Source organism: Rousettus aegyptiacus, unplaced genomic scaffold (genome assembly GCF_014176215.1).
Source record: "Rousettus aegyptiacus isolate mRouAeg1 unplaced genomic scaffold, mRouAeg1.p scaffold_m13_p_10, whole genome shotgun sequence".
Taxonomy (NCBI): domain Eukaryota; kingdom Metazoa; phylum Chordata; class Mammalia; order Chiroptera; family Pteropodidae; genus Rousettus; species Rousettus aegyptiacus.
In genome coordinates, this window is record NW_023416285.1 from 39866614 (window position 1) to 39886341 (window position 19728).

Here is a 19728-nt window from a genome sequence, read left to right on the forward strand (position 1 = left end):
TTCTAAAAATTAATAACCCAAGGGAGCAGAAAGTGGTTTATAGATAGATCTGAAATTTTTCCATATTAATTTAGTGGAAAGGTCCACAAGGTTGTAAGAAATTAAAAGTACATTATTTTGGAGTCTTGATTTGGTTTCCATATATTAAAGTCAGGGGCTTGTTTTTCTTATAACGATATCAGTTCTTAAGGGTCTTAAGCAAGTTATATTCTAGATAAGAATATTGGCTGTTACTGTAATAAACAACTTGATACAATTATTAAGAAAAGAGATCTTTATCCTGGTTAAATACTGTTTGAGGAGTTAAGTTGATGAAAGCTAAAACGGAATCAGCATTATTTTGCATTTTTAGTCCTTATCAATAAAACTAAGAGGAATAATTGGAATTTGCATTCAAGAATGCTGATCAGTGCATTCACTGTTTGCCTAGCTCTGAGAGTTAATTTGATTGATTACCCTGCAATCTTCATTTCCAGCCTAAGTCGGTCTGCCTTTGATTACAAACCTCCTGAAGGCAAAGGTCAGGTTTGTGTGATTCTCTTTGTTAAGGATATCTTGTGAATTTAAGCGCTTATGCAGAAAACTTTCTAGTTCCTGGTTCAATATCTTTGGCAAGGATCTCTGTGACTCTCTGGTAATGCTAACTCTTGCCAGCGCCCCCACTGCCCTGCTGCCTGAAGCAGGAAGGTTGCAGAGCCTTGCGATATGCCTGCGGACTGATGGAGTGAGTGCTCTGCTCCGTTCTGTTGGGGCATTAAGAGGCTAGAAACCCGAAATTAAGAGTGGATGAGTAAATAAATGGCTTAAATACTAGTTAAAGAAATTGATGCTCACCATATTGAGCAGAGAGGCCAATGTTTCTCATACTTTCGGTACATGAGACTTAATCTGGGGACCTTATTTTTAAAATCAGAGTCTGCTTGCAGCCCTGTCCCTGGACTTAAAATGAATCTGGATGTGAAAGAGAAATCTGCATTTTAACAAATTTCCTGAAAGCAAATCTTCATTGGGCCCACACATTCATAGAAACACTGATCTAAACTCTAGTTAATGATTATAGTTGGTATAAAGCCTTTGACAGCAGAAGTATATAAGAATCTAACACTCTACTATTCAACATCCCCAAATAGCATACTTAGTATCATGACCTTGTGTGAGGTGTTTTTCATAATTGATGCTTTCATTCACTAGATGGCGTTACCTGTTTAAACAAAGCATACTTAAAATGTTGTTTAACATTTTCTCTATGACCCAACACCACTCTGCAGTGTCAGTGACAATAAAGTAATTAAGACATCAGCTCTGCTTCAAAGAGGTCACATGCTAGTGAGAATACAGACACATTACCAGACAATAACAATGCATGTGGTAAATTCAGTAATGGACAGTATGATTAGCGTAATAATAGAGATGTGCCTTCATAGATAACATCGCCCTATGTTTTATTTAACCTCATATAAGTGTGTGATCTTATTTAGAGGGCGTGTTTGAACCCTAATGTCTCCTTCCTTTCTAATTTCTGTGAGTGACTTTTTGGCCTTTCTTAGTATATTGTGAAAGTATGTAGAAGGTAAATTCGTTACTGCTAATCTGCAACTGAGATGAAAATAATGGATGAGGTTGAAAGCTAGGAATGGAAATAAAATACTTTGGTCCCTTTTAATGTATTTTGCTGTTTATTACTTAATGTAGTTTGCAGACTTTCCAGGATGGAGTTGACTATTTAGAAACTCAAGATCGTTAGAAAAAACTACAGAAGCTGAAATTTTAAAATGTGACCTGATCCTCTGTAAAGTTAAGACCTCAGTTCTTGCAGTTCACTTATATTGGCTTAAATTAAAGATGGGATCTTATTACATATCTATTGAGATGGTTATCACAATTTTTTTAAAAATACTAAAATATTTACTTGTAATTCTTACACTTAATTTTAAAACTCAGCATATCATATAGCATTGTGTGGGTATTCTTGCTATCTGAAAAAGCACTGCAAAAGTAATAATACAGAAATAAGTGGAAAAACTATATTAAGAATTGAAATAAATGTTTACTTTTCTCAAGCGACTGAAGTTACATTCTGTTACAAATGAGATAGTATGTTTTATCAGATTCCAGGCTTTACTTATACCTCAGTCTCTTTGCATGATTCATATTGCATTGGATTTTTTTCCCTGAGATATTGTAGATCTATAGGTGAGAATCTCTATTTTATGTATAGAAAGACTTCATTAGGCTAAGAAAAAGGTCTTAACTCTGTCTTATGTCTAACAAAACTCCCAACTTTCACAGTAGTATTTCAATTTGCTAGATTAACTAGAAAATTCTAATATTCAGTATATGTTACTGAATATTTTATGTTGGAGAAATCATAATTTTAAATTGCATTGGCTCTTTTAAGAAGATTTATAGCAGCAGGGTTAATTAGCATGGGAACTTTTCACTGAAACTTCTTATCGCCAGAATTCATCTGGTCTTTCTAAGTATTGGTCTTTAGACCATCCTCTTGCAAACAAGTAAAATTGATAACATGGAGACGATATGGAAGTTAACCAGGAAATAACCCAGGTAAAACGGTCCTGCCCGTGTGTCCTCCTCTGTGTGGTGTTAGAGAGCCCTCTTCTGCTTGTCGTGGTGACACCTTCAGTTAATATATTTATTTATAAACCCATGTTATTCCTAACTTGTTGGCACTTTGATAACACTCCCTGCACTCCCACCTCTCTTCACCCACAGACAGTCTAAGAGGGAGTTAAAAGATGCCTCACTTCAATCTGGGTTAATAACCTTGTGGGATCGTGTAACTTAGACTTGATCATCTGCGGTGGGTACGGAGTAGTAATGAGAAGACACTGAGAACAAATCAGACCCCTGTGGGCTCTACTCCCATAAGATGGTTACAGTACCTCTGGGGTCTAAATATTTGCTGGGTACTCCAAAGGAAGAAGACCGTATGAGCTAAGGGAGGACATTTTTCAATTTTATGGAGAGATCACCCTGTCTAAACCATTGAAAAAGTAGAAGTGTTAGGTATTCAGCATAAAACAGTTGGGAAAGCAATGGAAAGGTAGTAAATTTGTCATAAAAAACATATCTAGACACTGACAGCTAGCTATCCATATAAATTTTGGCAGGTCATTTTCCACATGAATTAAATGGGATAATAATACCCAACAGTTACTTATGGAGAAAATTTTGGAGTTAAAAAATATGATAGTTCTTTGTAAGTGATAAAACTACTCAGACATAAAAAGTAGTATTTTGCTTTTCTCTTGGTTTTGTTATTCTTGTACTTGCAATACCTTTTAAGTCCTTGATTGCAGGAGTGTTTAGCACAGTGAAATTGTGGCTCTGTCGCTGCATTGCATTTCGCTGGATGAATATTGGAAAGTGACCTAAAGAATGGTTTGTAGAAAATGCCATTGAAAATACCATGGAATCAAATTTCTTGAAATTCTCAAAACTTTTTATCTTATTTTTTTTCCTATGATACTTAAATATATTTATGTGCCGCTGATCAGAATGAATTCCAGAGAAATCATTTGTACTGTATAAGACCTTTTAAAAATACCATTCTTCCCTTAAGAAATAAGTAACTAGAAATAACTTTTTTTAGTAATAGCTTTATTAAAATGTAATTCACATACCATACAATTCACCTACTTAGAGTGTACAATTTAATAATTTTTTGTGTATTCACAAGGTTTTACAACCATCAGTACAGTTAATCTTAGAATATTTTTGTCACCCAAAAAGAAACCCTGTACTTTATAGGTATCAACCCCTTCTGTGGAATGAAAGTTGTGTTCCCCCAGAATGCATATGTTGAAGCTCTAATCTCCAGTGCGATAGGATTGGTATCCTTTGAGATGAAGGGACCAGAATTTCCCCCTCACCATGTAGGGACACAGCAAGAAGGCAGCTGTCTGCAAGCCAGAGAGAGGGCTCTTACCAGAACCTCACCAAGCTGGCACCCGTCTCAGACTTCCAGCCTCCAGAGCTGTGAGAAATAAATGTTTGTCGTTTAGGCCACCCAATCTGTGGTATCTTCTCTAGTAGCCCAAAATGACTTGAACAGCCCTCAATCCCCCTATCCCAGCTCTAGGTAACCACTAATTACTTTCTGTTTCTATAGATTTTCCTGTCTACACACTGCATTATAAGCCTTGCACAGATTATCATGAAGCCAGATGTGGAAATTGATTTTAGTTCTTACATAAGAAGGTATGTTAATGAGAAATAGTGGGGGCAAGGGTGGTAAAACACAGAATAGTAGGAAGCCCTAGAAGTTGATCTTTTAAATTAAGGTACATAAGTGAAAAAATAAAAATAGTAGCAGCGAGAGAGGGAAGAGACACAGGATACATTTTATAAAACCTTTAAGGTTTCAGGTCAGGAAAATATGGTATTGTCGCATTGAATATCAGAATAAAAATCGGAAAACTTGAATTTAATAGAAATAAAAATGAGCTGAAACGGCTTCACTCAGATCATATTGAAAAGAACTAAAATACTAGGAAAAGTTAAGGGTTTAGAAAAGCTTAAGATGATACATCATTATTTTGAAAAGCTTAAGATGATAGATACATCATTATTTTGCTGTCTGCAAAATAATGATGGAAAGAAATGTAACTGCACTGTCTAGGTTAAAATAGCCACCTGAAACTGAAATTAGGAATCTCAAGCCAGCCCGAGTAGACCATTAATACACGTGTTGTGACTCCATTTTCAAACCCTGAGTTAGCAAAACTCAGGCACCTGCCCCTTCTCTCGCTCCCTTTCCTCCCTTCCGTTTTTCCCCTCCCTCTGTCTCTCCTTCCCCACCCCCCATTGAAGAGTTCTCCTGTCCATTATCTTTCTCCTAATACTGTCTATGTGACCCTCAGAATATACTCCCATAGTCTCTCATGTCACCTAACCTGCCAGACCTGGTTGGAGCTGTCTTCTGCCCGGCTCTGTGGCCTTCAGCCAGTTAACCTTTCTAAGATGTGTTTTTCTTATCTGAAAAATCTGGTTACTAATACTTCCCTCTAAAGGTGTCTTTGAGGATTGAGTGAGAAAATGTACATGAAGTTCTTGGCTCAAACTCTGGCTCGTTATGGTGAACCCGTCAGTACATGATAGCTGCGTATCCCTTTTTCATAATATCCAATTTCAAGATTCTTATTCCCTGGGCAATAAATACTGTAAGATTGGGACTATATCTTATTAGCCTGTATACCTCCAGCACCTATCATAGTCTCTGATAAGTAGACATTCAGAAAAAGCTGAATGAGCACGTGCATGTGCCATGAAATCTCGGAAAGCCAGAGCATAGGTAGACATCGAGCCTCTATACTCCTGCCAGTGGCTCATCATCCTAAAAAACAGTGCAAAATCATGATAATGTAGAAACAAGTCCTTGACTCATTTTTCTGTGCGGAGCCCCCATCTGGCGGTGGTTTGTGAAGGGGAAGATGACGGGGTAATTTGCTTTCTGTGCATTTTTGTCTGCCTCAGGAAATCCACATTCATAATTAACAATTTAGAAAATTATATATATATTAAATAAAAACTTAACAAATTATTAAGAATATTATAATTAAGGTAATTATTGAAAGAAGTTAGTAAAAATCGTTTACTATTTTCTTCTGCAAGTATCCTCATATTCTTTTAATTTTGTTTCAATAATTAAAGATTGTAAACTTTTATTTACTAATGCCCTAAACATTTTTTCTTATCAATCAATATCCACCTCCTCTAAAAGAAAGTTATTGTATTTATATTCTAAATTACTGCCTCCTGTGGCAATCTTCATATGTCTATAATAAAAATAAATATCACTTTTCTAAAGAAGCATCCCTGAGACAAATGAAAGCTTCTAGCTGCCTTGAAAATAGTTTTGTGACTGAAGCAAAAAATTCCTTTAAGCCCCAAGCAACTGTTGGGTTTGCAGTGAGGTGAAATAATTTTTTTCTGTTCTCAAGCCTTAAAAAACAGATACAGTTTGTGGCAGGAACATATTCAAACATTACCTTGCCTGAACATATCCTTTTCTGGGTTCACTGTACACCAGAGAAAGTACAGTGCTTTCTTTGCTGGAATAATGGCAGAACTCCCACTTCTAATTATACATTTGGAGAAAATAAATTATTTAAGTAAGGATGGAAGAAAATCCATAGCACAGTTGCAATTTCAACTTTTGAACAGATGGAAACAAGATAACTAAAAATCATCAACATACAGCTATTGAGAATGCTTCTAGCTGGCAAAATTAATTTTACAAATTATATACATAGTGTTAGCATTCTGCCAAGTCTTGATGATGCTGATTTCATTCAACAGTCATTTGTTGAGTATCTGTAGTGTTCTAGGTACCTTGGTAAGTGCTGCTGGTATAAAGATAAGGAGATCCAGGAGGCGAGGCAAGCATCTGAACTCAGGAATTTTGGTGTCGTATGCTAAGCACTTGTTTATAGCTGTGAACAGAGTGTCTCAGATGTCTGGAGGAAGAAGCCAGCTCCCTCTCCAGGGTGCTGGAAATGGCTTTAGATGACACTAGAGCTGAGAGATAAAGTATTTACCAGATGAAGAGTGGTGGAGGAAGCATTTAATATAGAGGGAACAGCATTTACAAATGGGGAGAGTTACAGAGGTACAGTGAGAGACCTATAGACTTAGATTGGGAGGAACTTGTGCACCAGGTTCAGACATTAGGATTTTACCCCAAAGGCAATGCAGAAGTAGGAGAAGCTTTTCAGTTAGGACGATGAATCTGGTAGGAGTATTAAAGATAAATGGGTGGGTAACAGGGAAAGAGAGTATTGCCCTTGTGAAAGACTAACCACTAGAAATGGAAAGGAAAGATCATGTTCAAGAGACTTGTCTTTTCTGAGATAAAATCAATACAGTTTGGTGGTTTGCCAGATAAACTTCTTTAAGGAGAGTAGTTGGTTTGTTAACATGATTTAAATATTATAAAAGGAATGAGGATTCTGTTCTGTGACTCTAAATATGATTCCAGCTAGGATCCCCTGCGAAGTGTGATCCCCAGTGATCCCACTGTGAGCCTGTTGGCTAAGTCAGTCAATCAGCAGGTTGTTATGGTTCACTTTTGACCTTCTAACTGTGTAGAGAGACACAAAAGAATTAGAAGGTAAAGCACTTCACGCTTTCTTGCTTAAAAACTTTACTCCTCTTCCCCTACATGAAGATACCCTCACCCTCTTCCAGTTTCTAAGAGATCGAAAGCTAACATTCGAAAGGGCATCCAGCAATGAAACTTAACTGGGTGGATGGAATTGAAATAAAATGAGGTGTTTCTTAGTTCCCTCCAGGTGTAATAGTTCTTTGAATCTGAAAGACAATGCAGGTGCTAAAGAATGCCACAGTCATAAAATAAAGAGGAATGCCATCCCGTGGTACAACCAGAAAAAGAATATTTAAAAGAGACTCTGTCAGCCCCCATGGCTTTCCAGCACTACGTCGTCACGCCCACTCCTGGGCGTATCTGAACCCACTTTCTCTCCATGCTTTTCTCTGCTATTCACACTGCCAAGCATGGTTCTAGCAGTGGGGCAGAGAAGGAAAGAGTATTTTCTCTCTGTCGTTTGAGATCTTAATTCAACAACATTCATTGAGTGGCATTATATATATCAAGCAGTGGCATTATATACATATAGCATTTGCCTATATTTCTGTCCTCTGGAACATTTGCAAACTTTTTCTTATAGCTCAAATTACTTGAAAATATATTTAAAGTGTGTAGCTAAATATGTAGATTATGTTAATTATTTTGGTAGCCAGCCACATTAACCAGTTAGAAAGTGTATTTATCATAGTATTTTGTAACAGTATTTTTCAATGTGGGTCATGACCTATCACTGGTCATAAAACCAATTTAGCAAGCAGGTTGTGACCAGTATTTTGTATAATTTTATATAAGTAAAATATAACAAAATAGACAATAACCAAAGTGAGAATAATTTTATGAAATTCGTGTTCATTTTATGTGTATGCATACTCTCATGTAAAATGTATTTCTAACTGTATGGTGGCCAAAAGTTTTTTACAGTATTGTATCTGGACTAACTATTAAGGATAGTTTATTCGAATGAGAAGTTAATACAGGCTACAGGCCTAGAAATTAAATCTCCATGTCAGTATGGGAAGTCAATTCTAGTTTGTAGCCTTCCTACAAATGAATTTTCAGAGCATAACTTTTTTGTAAGATAGAGACACCTTTGTTGGGCAGGTTCTTATTTCTGAATTTAGAAAAAAAAAAATTAGCAGATGTATTAGTTTCTTAAAGCTTCAGTTAACAAAGTGCCACAAACAGGGGGCTTATAACAACAGAAATTTATTGTCCCACTATTGTAGAGGCCAGAAGTCCCAAATCAATGTGTTGGCTGGACCGTGTTCTCTCTGAGGGTGCTGGTGAATGCTGTTTTAGGTCTTTCTCTTATCTTCTAGGAGTTCCTTGGCCTGTGGCAGTGCAACCTCATTCTTCACCTGACATTTTCCTTATGCGCATGTTTGTCTCTGTGTACACATCCCCACACACAGGGACACTTTTTAAAAAAGATTTTTATTAAAATCTAGCCGTTTCGAGGTAGCTTCTTCTGTAAACTCTCAGTTACAGGACTTCTGTTCAACTAGTTTTTGGATGATTCTTCAGATTGATCATTCTATAATTTAGTTGTAATTTTAGTGTGGTCACAGGAAGAAGCGAACACAGCATTTAACGTACTCTGCCATCTTGACTGGAACACCCAAATTTCCCCTTTTTTCTAAGGATGTCAGTCATATTGGTTTAGAGCCCACTCGAATGACTTCATTTTAATTTGATCACCTCTGTAAAGACCCTGTCTCTACATAAGATCACATTCAGAGGTACTGGGGATTAGGGCTTCAACATATCTTTTTGAGCAGACACAATTCAACCCATAACTGTATTTCAGATTTCCACTAGGCAGTCCAGGGAGTGGTAGAAATATTTTTCTATCCTATTGGGAAAAAAGCTCTAAATTTTTGGAAGTCTTTTTGTTTTGTCTGTTTTCCTCCAAAATAATACCTCTTATTGTTGGCTAAAATTTCATGTCCTGTGAATATTAACAGCTTCAGCTCTTTGCATTTACCCTTTGGTCAGGAAAATCAATTTGCTCTTGAACATCAACTGTTTGTTTTTATTCCTACTGGCTAGGTGTTGCATTTTTAGTCACAATATTTAAATAATAAAATGGTAAAAAAAAAAATTATTGGGCTTACAATAAAGAATTACATATGCATCTACAAAAATATCCCCCAAAATTACAGCTGCAAACACTTAGCTACACACTTATCAGAAAACTTTTACATTTGTTTTCCAAAAAGAACAGGGCGATATTTCCCCCATGTTCCATATGGGGCCAAACCAAAACCCTGAGCAGTAGAACACAGACTTGCTACTTCACTCCCCAATTGGAGTGGGGCATGGCTAATGCCTGAGACTGGATAAATCAAAAATACTTGATCAGTGTAGTGCTTATGTTTTGCAGAGGAAGGAAGGAAAGAAAATATTCTAACTTCACTCACCTGATCATTATCTAAGAAAATTCATCTAAAAATTCTTAGCACATTCTGTTGAAACATGAGGAAAAAAACCTGAATTCTGTAAAAATGTTTACTTGATCCTTTTAATTTTATCTTTTCTCTTGTCTCTCACTTCCTCTTTTCTTTTTCCTCTTTTTTTAAAGCCCCCATAGATGCTTTACCTAGTTTTTTCAATGAATAGAACCTAATCCTTAGCATTTGTCTATATTTCTGTCCTCAAGAACATTCACATACTTTTTCTTATAGTTCAAATCACTTGAAAATATATTTAAAGTGTATAGCTAAATATGCAGATTATGTTAATTATTTTGGTAGCCAGCCACATTAACCAATTAGAAAGTTGGACTAATTGGAACATTTCAAAAGGGAATTGAATGGAATGCTGGTTTGATCAAGTAATTGACAGTCCAGTCTGAATACCTCACTCTGGGAATTCTCCCAACAGTATTTGGTTTTTCTTAGACATAGAAAACACCAAGCTTTTCTTGATTTCAATTAGCTGCCGTGTAATTAAATTGATAGGCATTGCATTCTGTGGTTTCAGTTTAGCAATAGGGGAGCTCTTAAAGAGTTTAAGTCTAGGTGTCATTCATTTATCTGCATTTACCAATGTCGTGCTATATTAAATAAGTTAGAAAGGACCCTACTAAAACCCTCATATCTATGTTATTGTCATTCTCATTTGTAGCTTCTTAGATTCGAACTGTTCCTTGGGTCTATTTGATAAATTTTCTTTCTACAGGCAGTTGTTTTGAGAGACTACTACATGTCTGATGACATTAAGCACCTGATTACCTGACACTCATGAGTTGATTGCCCAAATCTTTCAATATATATTTGAATTTTTTTTAGAAAGACAAACTAATTGGCCACTTAAGCTTGGCCATTATTCAGAGTCAACAAATAGGAAATAATTAAAACATTAGGTTTATACTAGCAACCAAAGAGGAAAATGAAGAAATTCCAAATTGTTACAGTTTTTCATTGGCTTAATTTCATGACACACACTGCCTTTCATTCACATTACATGTGCTTATTTAAAAAAAAAAATTAGAAGTGAATCAGAATTAATTCTCAATTTAAAAGTTAGGCAAAAAATGTGACTCATTTAATATCATTGGACATGCCTGAGAGTGACACAAATCAGAAATAAGCAAAAATAACTTCTATAGAGGTCTGAGGGCCTATAATAATAGGACAACATCCATTTTACACAGCTGTAGAAATGGTGAGCTTTTCAAATGTTTTTCATTCTGATGTGTAAATTTTGTGGATAAGTTTATTTTCTCAATTCTATTTGGAAGAATTGTCCTTGGCCATTTTTCCTTAAAATTGCCTTTGAAATCAGTGCATTGCATTGATTTTTAGAACTGATTTAATCAATTCAAAATCAATGCCGTAGTTTCAGAATTTATACCTTTGTCAAGATTACATTACCGAACCCCAGGCAAGGGTCCTTTTATGAAAGGGAAAAGAGGAATATGCTAATTAACTATCAAAATTGCTTTATTTATATCCTCATTTCCTTTTTGAATTATATTGTTCTCCTGGGGTATTATGCATGAGATGCTGCTCCGTGGACTGATGCAAATTGAGTAAATCTAACACCAAGCCTGCTTCATTTTATTTATTGCCGCGCTTACAGTTTTCTTTTTCGGAACATAGAAAACTAGTCAAAATTCAGGGACATATCCAAATTAGGAATCTAATTTTGTCTTTCATTGACAAATTTACTTTGTGTAAATGCAGCCTGAAAAACATTTGCTTCTGATTAATAACTTGTGTTTGTATCAGGAGACATTCTTGACATACTGCCAGTATGTTTTAATCAATTAATCACTTTGTATGTTCTACCTGGCATCATGTCTTGTGGGTGGACTTTGACTAAGGTCAGGGTAAAGTTTCTGTAATCAAAGATATGACAGGGAGCTGATGAGGTCTGCACAATCTTGTTGAGGGGTGCTGGAATGCAGACTAGCCATCACATGAATTTTCTTTGCTGACCAGTTCATCCCACTATATTTTGATAGGTTGAAATCGAAGGGAAGACAGTAAACAGTAAAAATGGACTAACATGTAATACAATAATTTACATATTACTAGCTATGCAACCTGGATGTTATATGCCCACTCTGAGCCTGTTTTCCTCAAGTGAGAAGCAAGTGCCAGGGAAAGTTTTCGTGACGATTAACATGAGATAATTAATGTAGACCATCTGGTGGTACTTGGCTGGTGAGTACATGCGTGAGGGAGAGAAGGTGTAAAGGAAGAAAGAATTTATTGACTTTGATTGCCTCTGCTACAAAGAGGTTTTGTACATGTTATGCGAAACACGCAAACAGCTGTTTTCAAATCCTTGCACCATCTTAATTGTCTCCTGAAAGCACTTCTAAACTGTAAGACCCAACTGTATTGATAACTGAGTGTTCACTAAAGGTTCCTTGTTTTCATTATAAGTTATTGCATGTTAGAATTAAGGATCTGTTTTGGGCAAAGAAGTATTTGTGTGTGCATTTGTGTGTGTGTTACAGAATAACTTTGTAATAAGATTTTGATGATTGCCAGTATAATATTAGCAATTGAAGCAAACTTTTCTCTTTTCATTAATGATGCTTAAGAAAATTAAAAATAGAGAGAACATGGAACTTAACTAGTTGCTTCCCCAAAGGTGGTATGCACCCCAAGTGGTATACAGAATTAGCAACAGAGGTTCAAGAAGAAAACGTTAGAGCTTCCTTTTAAATTCTATCTAATACTTCATATTTCTACTTTGATATGTCTAATAATACACATAGTGTATAGAAAGATACTTAGTCATATATTGAGGGGAGTAACTGCTTAAAAGTTAATTTTATACAAGTGTATAATCAAAAACATTCAAAGACCACTCCAGTAGACACTAAGGAGGAGAGAGACTCTTTGTTTTGAGGTCATTTATCAGAAGGAAGAAAAAAAAAACATGTTAAAGAAAGAAAAAAATATTGTATATATTTTACATTTTTTCATTAAATAGTTATGTATTAAGCTTCATACTGCTTCTCTGTTTAGGAACTTAAACTATTATTATGATTTCACTTATGTACTTTCATATTATCTACACTTGTTAATACTTAGAGTAACTGCAGATGATAAAGAGCATGAGTTTTGTTTACTGATGCCCTTTTCATTGCTAGGGCATTATTCTTGAAGTAGCTCACACTTAATAGGAATATTTTGAGGATTTTTTTTTACTTTCATCATCATGTTAAAGAGCTGTAATTAGCATTATTGAGATAACTGAGTATGTATTCATTTTAAGAGTTTATGTGTAATATATGCATACTTGGACTGGGCTTGTAGAATAAGGCAGTAAAAATCTTCCTCTCGAAAGTACACGTGAATTATTTTTGCCTTAGGCTAATCTTGAAAGAAACCTCAATTGATGGTCTCCTTGAAGAAGTAATTGACTTTGGTTGGGTCCAAGGTAGAGTGTGTTTTACTAACCTTACTCTGTTGTGAAATTAACTCTAATGTGTCAAAACAAAATTTGTGACAGTTAAAACAGAGTTTTAGTAAAATCAGCATGTTATAATATTAACAAAATTATATTAATTCAAAATTTATTTTTCTTTTAGTTCACAGGAAGATGAAAGACCTATGTCACCTTTCTATTTGAGGTATTTATTTGATTTTTGTTGGTCCATTACAGGGAATGGAGGAGGGTTAAGTCTCTTTGAGGTTATTTACCCATTTTAATTCTTTTCAACAGAATAGTCTAGAGTATGGCCACACTAAGCTTACTGGAACCCTTACCATATTGTTCCCGCAGTATTTTTCTTCTCTTTGTTTAAGAAATCCAAAAACAAAAGTTGATATAGTTGAAAAGACTGAAATAAGATATTTTGTTTTAAATACAGAAATTTCCAGGTAGCCATTTTAATTTCAAAAAGTGTCTGATGATTAGGCTGTAACCTAAATTTAAAAACCTCTATTCTGTACATGTATATGTCAAGAAGGGGTGTGAGCACGTCTTACTTGCTGAAGAAGCCTTAGATTATGTTACATAATTTTCTAGATAATAGTGGAGTATAAAACTAAATATTCAGAAAGTTCATGGGCTTCAGTATTATTTTCTAAAGCTTATAAAGCCAGAATAGCAACTACTAAAACAGATAAGTTTACAGCATTCAAAGTAGATGTTAGAGATCACCTCTCCAGATTAAAACATTTGCTGTGTTAATGCGATTTTCAGTGAACCATCCCAACTTAGATATAACAAAGAATCAAGTTTTCTTATTGCATTTCATTTCCCACTACCTACCAATTTCAAAGCCTTAGAAAATACATTTGAAAATAAAATGAGCACAAATATTAAAGTTAAATTTGTTGAAGATTTAAAAATCCTCAATTATGAAATTTACTTTTTAAAAAGAAATGTCAGCATATATGAAACATAATTTGTGTATTTTCGAATCTTATTTGTTGCAATAGTCTCAAAGTAAGATTTAGACTTTAGTTCAACCACCAGTAATTCAGAAATATGTCATAAGACCTCAGGTTTAGCCAAGCAACTATTCAGTAGTGATTTGAAGCACATTGCATAATCACTCTGTGGCAAGAGAGGGAACATTTGAGGTTTCAGTTTGAGACAATATGGTGTACCGTTTGATTCATCCTGGTTTTCTGCCAACCAAATCAGCATATTCTGGTTCATAGGCTGTCTCAACTGTACAATTACTATAAACACATGAGGATGTTGTTGCTGAGCACATGGTGACTCTGGTATTTATCATGTAAATACACACAGTACTATCACATAGATGATTATCATATTAATAGAAATTAAGTTTTACACAGTGTAAAATATTACAGCACGAGATCTTGCCAACTAATGAGATTATTAGTTCTCCAAATGTCTTATTTTTATTACTCTGGGCAACGTCAATCTATGTTTTACATATTGTCGAATTTTTTTTTTTTTTTACCACTATGATAAAAAGCAGATGGGACAAGTGAGTTTGTAAGTGACAAGTCCTTAAAGACACATAATTGTGTTTTGTAATGTGATAATTTTTGTAATTACCAGACTGATAATGTAGTCTTGAAAAAGAAATTCCGTACCTGCAAAATGAAAGTAAAAGAATGTAAAGAAAATTAATAGACTTGATGTATTACTAAACTCTTGATAGAAGCCATTTTACCTTTCAATGTTAAGAGTCATAAAAACTAAAATATGATAAAAAGTAGGAAAAAAGTGCAAACATGCAGTTTCTTTTCCTGAGTAACATATATGATAGTCTCAGAAATTGTGTAAGAATTATATTGGTACAAGTTAATTTAACTTTTTTTATTAATTACCCACTTGACGTAAAGCAGGGGGTACGTATTGCTAAAACATGAACTGTTTTTTCAAATTTTCATGGTTGGTTTGAGATTGACTTTTCTAGTATACAGAATTTAAGTAGGAAAAAGAAAACATGATAGTTAATTATGATTAAGTTCTTCTATATTCTTGGACTAGGAACATAACATGTCCACTGATAATTTAATTTATAAATTAGTGTACTTTTTGCACTGCCTCTAGTGAACAAATGAGTGCTTACATATCTTAAATATATTTAAATAAGTTTTTGTAGTTTCTTTGCTTTCCCTTCCTTTCCCTTCCTCTTTATTAAAGATTCCTTTGCTGCAATGCCCCAAAAGGGGAATTCTTGCAAGACTCGTTGATTTTATGATTAACATGATGAAAGACTAAATTGGCTCTTTTAAATCCAAAATAATATTTACTTTGCCTTTTGAAACATGAAAAATGATTAAAGTTCCAGAATGATATCTTCCCTATTTAATATGGAATGTTATTTATTGTATATTGACAATGTTGATTAGTCAAGAGGGTACAGGGTTGGGAGGAAAAGCCCAATCAAGAGATGAGATACATCAGCTGAGATGGGCATTCACCAGAAATAGATCCAGCCACAAGCAGCCAGGCAGAGGGGATGATGGAGTACTCAGTTTGGTAGTTTATTCTGAAAGGTCCAGCATGAGGTGGAATGGCAAAACTTAGTGGTTGAAAGTCTGGAAGTGGCAGCATTCAGGGAAACCAGGTCAAAAGAGAAAGAAAATAAGAACAAAGCAGGGCTCCAGTTTCAGAGAAAGGAGAGTAGGTGATTCATAAGGGAACTCAGATACAGAAATCAGACAAGGTGTGGAGACAAGGTGCACTATTTATGACAACAAGACAGAATCTGTGTTTGGGGTAGAGGATAGAGCTGGAGAGGCTACAGAGAGGCTACGGTGCGCTAATGGAGGTTTCAGGACCTTCCTGTTGCTGGAGGAAGTGGGTAAAGGTAGGACAGGGAACCAGAGAGGCCATTGCAATTGTTACCTTGCTCCACTTTTCACCTTGTGGAATTTCAGTTTCTGTGATTGCCGTTCTCTTTCAACAGTCATGACTGAACCACATATTAATCCACTGTACATTTCAGTTGCCTTCAATTTTTTCTGTAGTAAGGTTGGCCTGTTATAAATAGACATACACTCATCCATTCTCATTCTAGATTAAATATCTTCTGTGATAAGAACTCTATCTTCTCTAATTTCAGTATTTCTCCAGCCTAATCTAACTTACCACAGAGCTGTTTTCCATGTTTTTAAAGGAAAGAAATAGTAGCTTCAAATCTACACCTGCCACTGTCCCATGTGGCAAGTTTATTGCAGCTACAGTAGTTCAAACAGTAGGTGTCATTGTTCCCCAGATGCTCATTAGAGATTACCTGCCTTGTTGAGGTAAAGAAATGAAAGGGAAGGACAGCTTATGCCAAACCCTTAATGAGATTGTCACAAAATGATCATGAACCTGCAAACCTAAAGCGAAGAACATTCTTGGCTCAGATGTCCATGCCCTGGCCTCTTTCACAGTCTAGGCTGGAATCCCAGGCTAGGAGCTTCTACCTCAGTTGCTTAGATTGACACCAAAACAACTTTCACTGTACATGTTCTGTGCCACATACAGCCGGTTATCGTCTGAATTCTTCCTGTCATCTAGTTAGATCTAGCCAGGATCTGTTGCTAGTTCTATTTCTGTTTGCCTGAGTCTTCAGTGTCTGCAAGGCCAGGTTTCTGTGGTTATTTCCGCGGGGACTAGGGTTCTTTCTCTTCCTCCTCATCTCTGCCTGCTTCCACCTACCTTCACTACTTTCGCATTCCTTATGGACAGAGTCAGCCTATCCTCATCCCATCAGACTTCGACCCTTGAATTCCTTCTTTTCTATAAATTCCTGGCTTGTATATATAGCCTGTGTACCTACAACCTGTCCTTCCTGTACTTTATCAGATTCCTGACTATGTGCTTCGGGGGCTACATACCTGTAACCAGTCTTCACTGGGCTTTCACCAGCGCAGCTGGCCTCAGAATGGTGCCTCCTCACTTACCTAATACCTGTCTTCTAGCAACTGCACTTATCTGCCTCTGCTTTCACTTTCTCATTTTGCGCTCCATTGAAAACCTGAAATTGACAGTCTGTATCAATTTCAGCCCAGATTTTAATGCTCACAGTGCAAATTAAAGCCAAATTACTGTTCTAGCAAATTTGGAATTACTTAGGGTCAGCTTCAGTGTGTCATATATTTGTTAATTTTTCTGAAGCAAGAACATCTAATAGATTTATTTCTAACTTAGCTGTTTGGCAATACAAACTCATTCTTTAGGAATTTGTTAATTTTTTTTTATTGCTAGATCCTAGCAATCATCAATTTTATGGAAAGTTAAAATATTGCCTGATATTTAATTGAATCTGGAAAATATATCATACCACTTCCATTTTGAAATATAGAAAAATTCTTTCTAGATTATTTTTATACAGCTTTTTGGGGATTCTCTCTCCAAACAATTTGTGTTAGAATTTGTAAGTTTATGACTTTTTAATCATATTTTATTAAATTTTAATAGCTTATTTTTCTCCTTAAACATACTGTATATTTTCTACATTATTGTTTTGAGGTATAAATCTCACATTATTAAATGGAATAGTTTGGGGAAGTACAACGTATCAGACATTATATTTATTTATAAGCCTATTTTGGGCTACTAAGTGGAACAAAGAAGCAGGCAATTTATTTAATTATATACTTGATTCCCACCCCCCCAGCTAGATATTTGAGTGTGTTTAGACAGAAATAACTGTATATTTAAAATATTTGTTTTCTTTGTCCTTTTTGACTACAGCAGTGTTCTAAACTGAAGAGGTATATCACCTCTGCCTATGGAGCTTTTTTCCTCTTATGAGGTGGTAAAATATAAATGAGAAAATTTTCCATTTTAATCATTTTAAATTAATTTTTAATTGTGATAAAATATACGTAATATAAAGTTTACCATCTTAAACATTTTTAAGTGCATTTCCACTAGTAATGCCCAAGAGTTCAATTTCTCCACATCCTTGTCAACACTTGTTATTTCTTCTTTTGTAATGATAGCATGTTTATGGTATGAAATATGTGGAGCTCTTTAAAAATGCTTGGGTCTCATTTGAAAAAATTTTGAGTCTCCAGAGGAGCTGGGTATCCATATTTCAAAAAAATCATAGAATCGTCTTTTTAACTTACAATGCTGAGAAAACTAGATATCTTTGTGCAAAAGCATGAAGTTGGACCTTCATCTAACACCATATACAAAAATGAACTCAAAATTCATCAAAGAAGAAAACATTGGACAAAAGCTACACAATATTGGATTTGGCAGTGATTTCTTAGATATGACACCAAAAGCATGAAAAACAAAAGAAAAAATAGACAAATTAAACTTCATGAAAAATTTCTAAATTTTGTATATCAAAGAAAAAGCTATTATCAACAGAGTAAAAAAGCAACTTACAGAATGGGGAGAAATATTTGCAAATTGTACATCTGATACGAGATTAATATCTAGACTATATAGAGAACTCCTAAAACTCAACAACAAAAAACAACTCAATTAAAAAATGGGCAAAGAACTTCAATAGACATTTCTCTGAAGAAGATATACAAATGGCCAATAAACACATGAAAAGATGCTCAACATCACTAACGATCAGGGAAATACAAATCAAAACTACTATCAGATATCACCTCACACTCATTAGAAAGGCCTCTATCAAAAAGAAAATCATCGTTGGCAAAGATGAAGAGAAGTTGAAACACTTTTGTATTACTAGTTGAAATATAAAATAGTGTAGCTAATAGGGAAAATAATACGGCAATTCCTCAAAAAATTAAACATAGAATTACCATATGATCCAGCAATTCCACTTCTGGGTATATACTCAAAAAAATTGGAAGCAGGGTCCCAAAGAAATATTTGTACACCTGTGTTTATAGCAGCATTATTCACAATAGTTAAAAGATGTGAGCAACCCACATGTCCACCAACAGATAAATGAATAAACAAAATGCAGTACATGCACACAATGGAATACTATTCGGCCTTAAAAAAGTAAAGGAACTTCTGATACACAACATGGATGAAGCTTGAAGAAATCTATACTAAGTGAAATAAGCCAATCACAAAAAGACAAATACTGTACGATTCTACTTCTATGTGGTACCTAATATAGTCAAATCCTTAGAAACACAAAATAGAATGGTGATTGTCAGAGGCTGGGGAAAAGGAAGAATTGGGAGTTATTATTTAGTAGGTATAGAGTTTCAGTTACACAAGATGAAAAGAGTTCTGGTGCTGGGCGGTGGCGATGGTTGCGCAGCAATGTGAATGTACTTAAGGCCACACTCAAAAATGGCTAACATGGCAAATTTTATATCAATTTTACCACAATGAAAAAAGTGTCATGGGAGATTTTGATGCATACTTCTAGCTGAAAGCCACTGAACCAGACCAACAGGATAATTATTTTATACTGAAGCATGGTTGGTTATAAACTTCAGTAGTATTTATTATATAATCCTTTAGAGATTCAATATTGAGTTCTCGACATCTGAGAATCATGTCATATTTTTTGCATAGTAAGAGATAAGTATAGATTCTGGGTTTACTTCTATCAATGCTAATGAAAATATTAAGCATATGTTTAGACTATACTGAGAAACAAAAATAAATTATATAAATATTTATATTTTTATGTTTTCTTCAGTCTCCCTCAGTATGAAAAATGTCATTTAGAAAATGACACATTTATATTCATTCTGTCT

At 35.0% G+C, this 19728-nt stretch overlaps 1 protein-coding gene across 11 annotated transcripts in view; it reads left to right on the plus strand.

Annotated features, from left to right (window-relative positions):
* FAM13A (family with sequence similarity 13 member A) overlaps positions 1-19728 on the plus strand; it is a 250060-nt gene that overhangs the window by 162652 nt on the left and 67680 nt on the right. For 8 of the 11 annotated variants that reach the window (XM_036227706.1, XM_036227705.1, XM_016161037.2 and 5 more), the window contains one exon: positions 13182-13223. The exons of 2 other annotated variants lie outside the window; for them this stretch is intronic. In XM_036227706.1, coding sequence (XP_036083599.1) covers positions 13182-13223 — 42 coding nt within the window. Of the gene's footprint in view, positions 1-4132; positions 4222-13181; positions 13224-19728 lie in introns of all 11 variants that reach the window. One more of the 11 variants, XM_016161034.2, reaches the window with a different exon arrangement.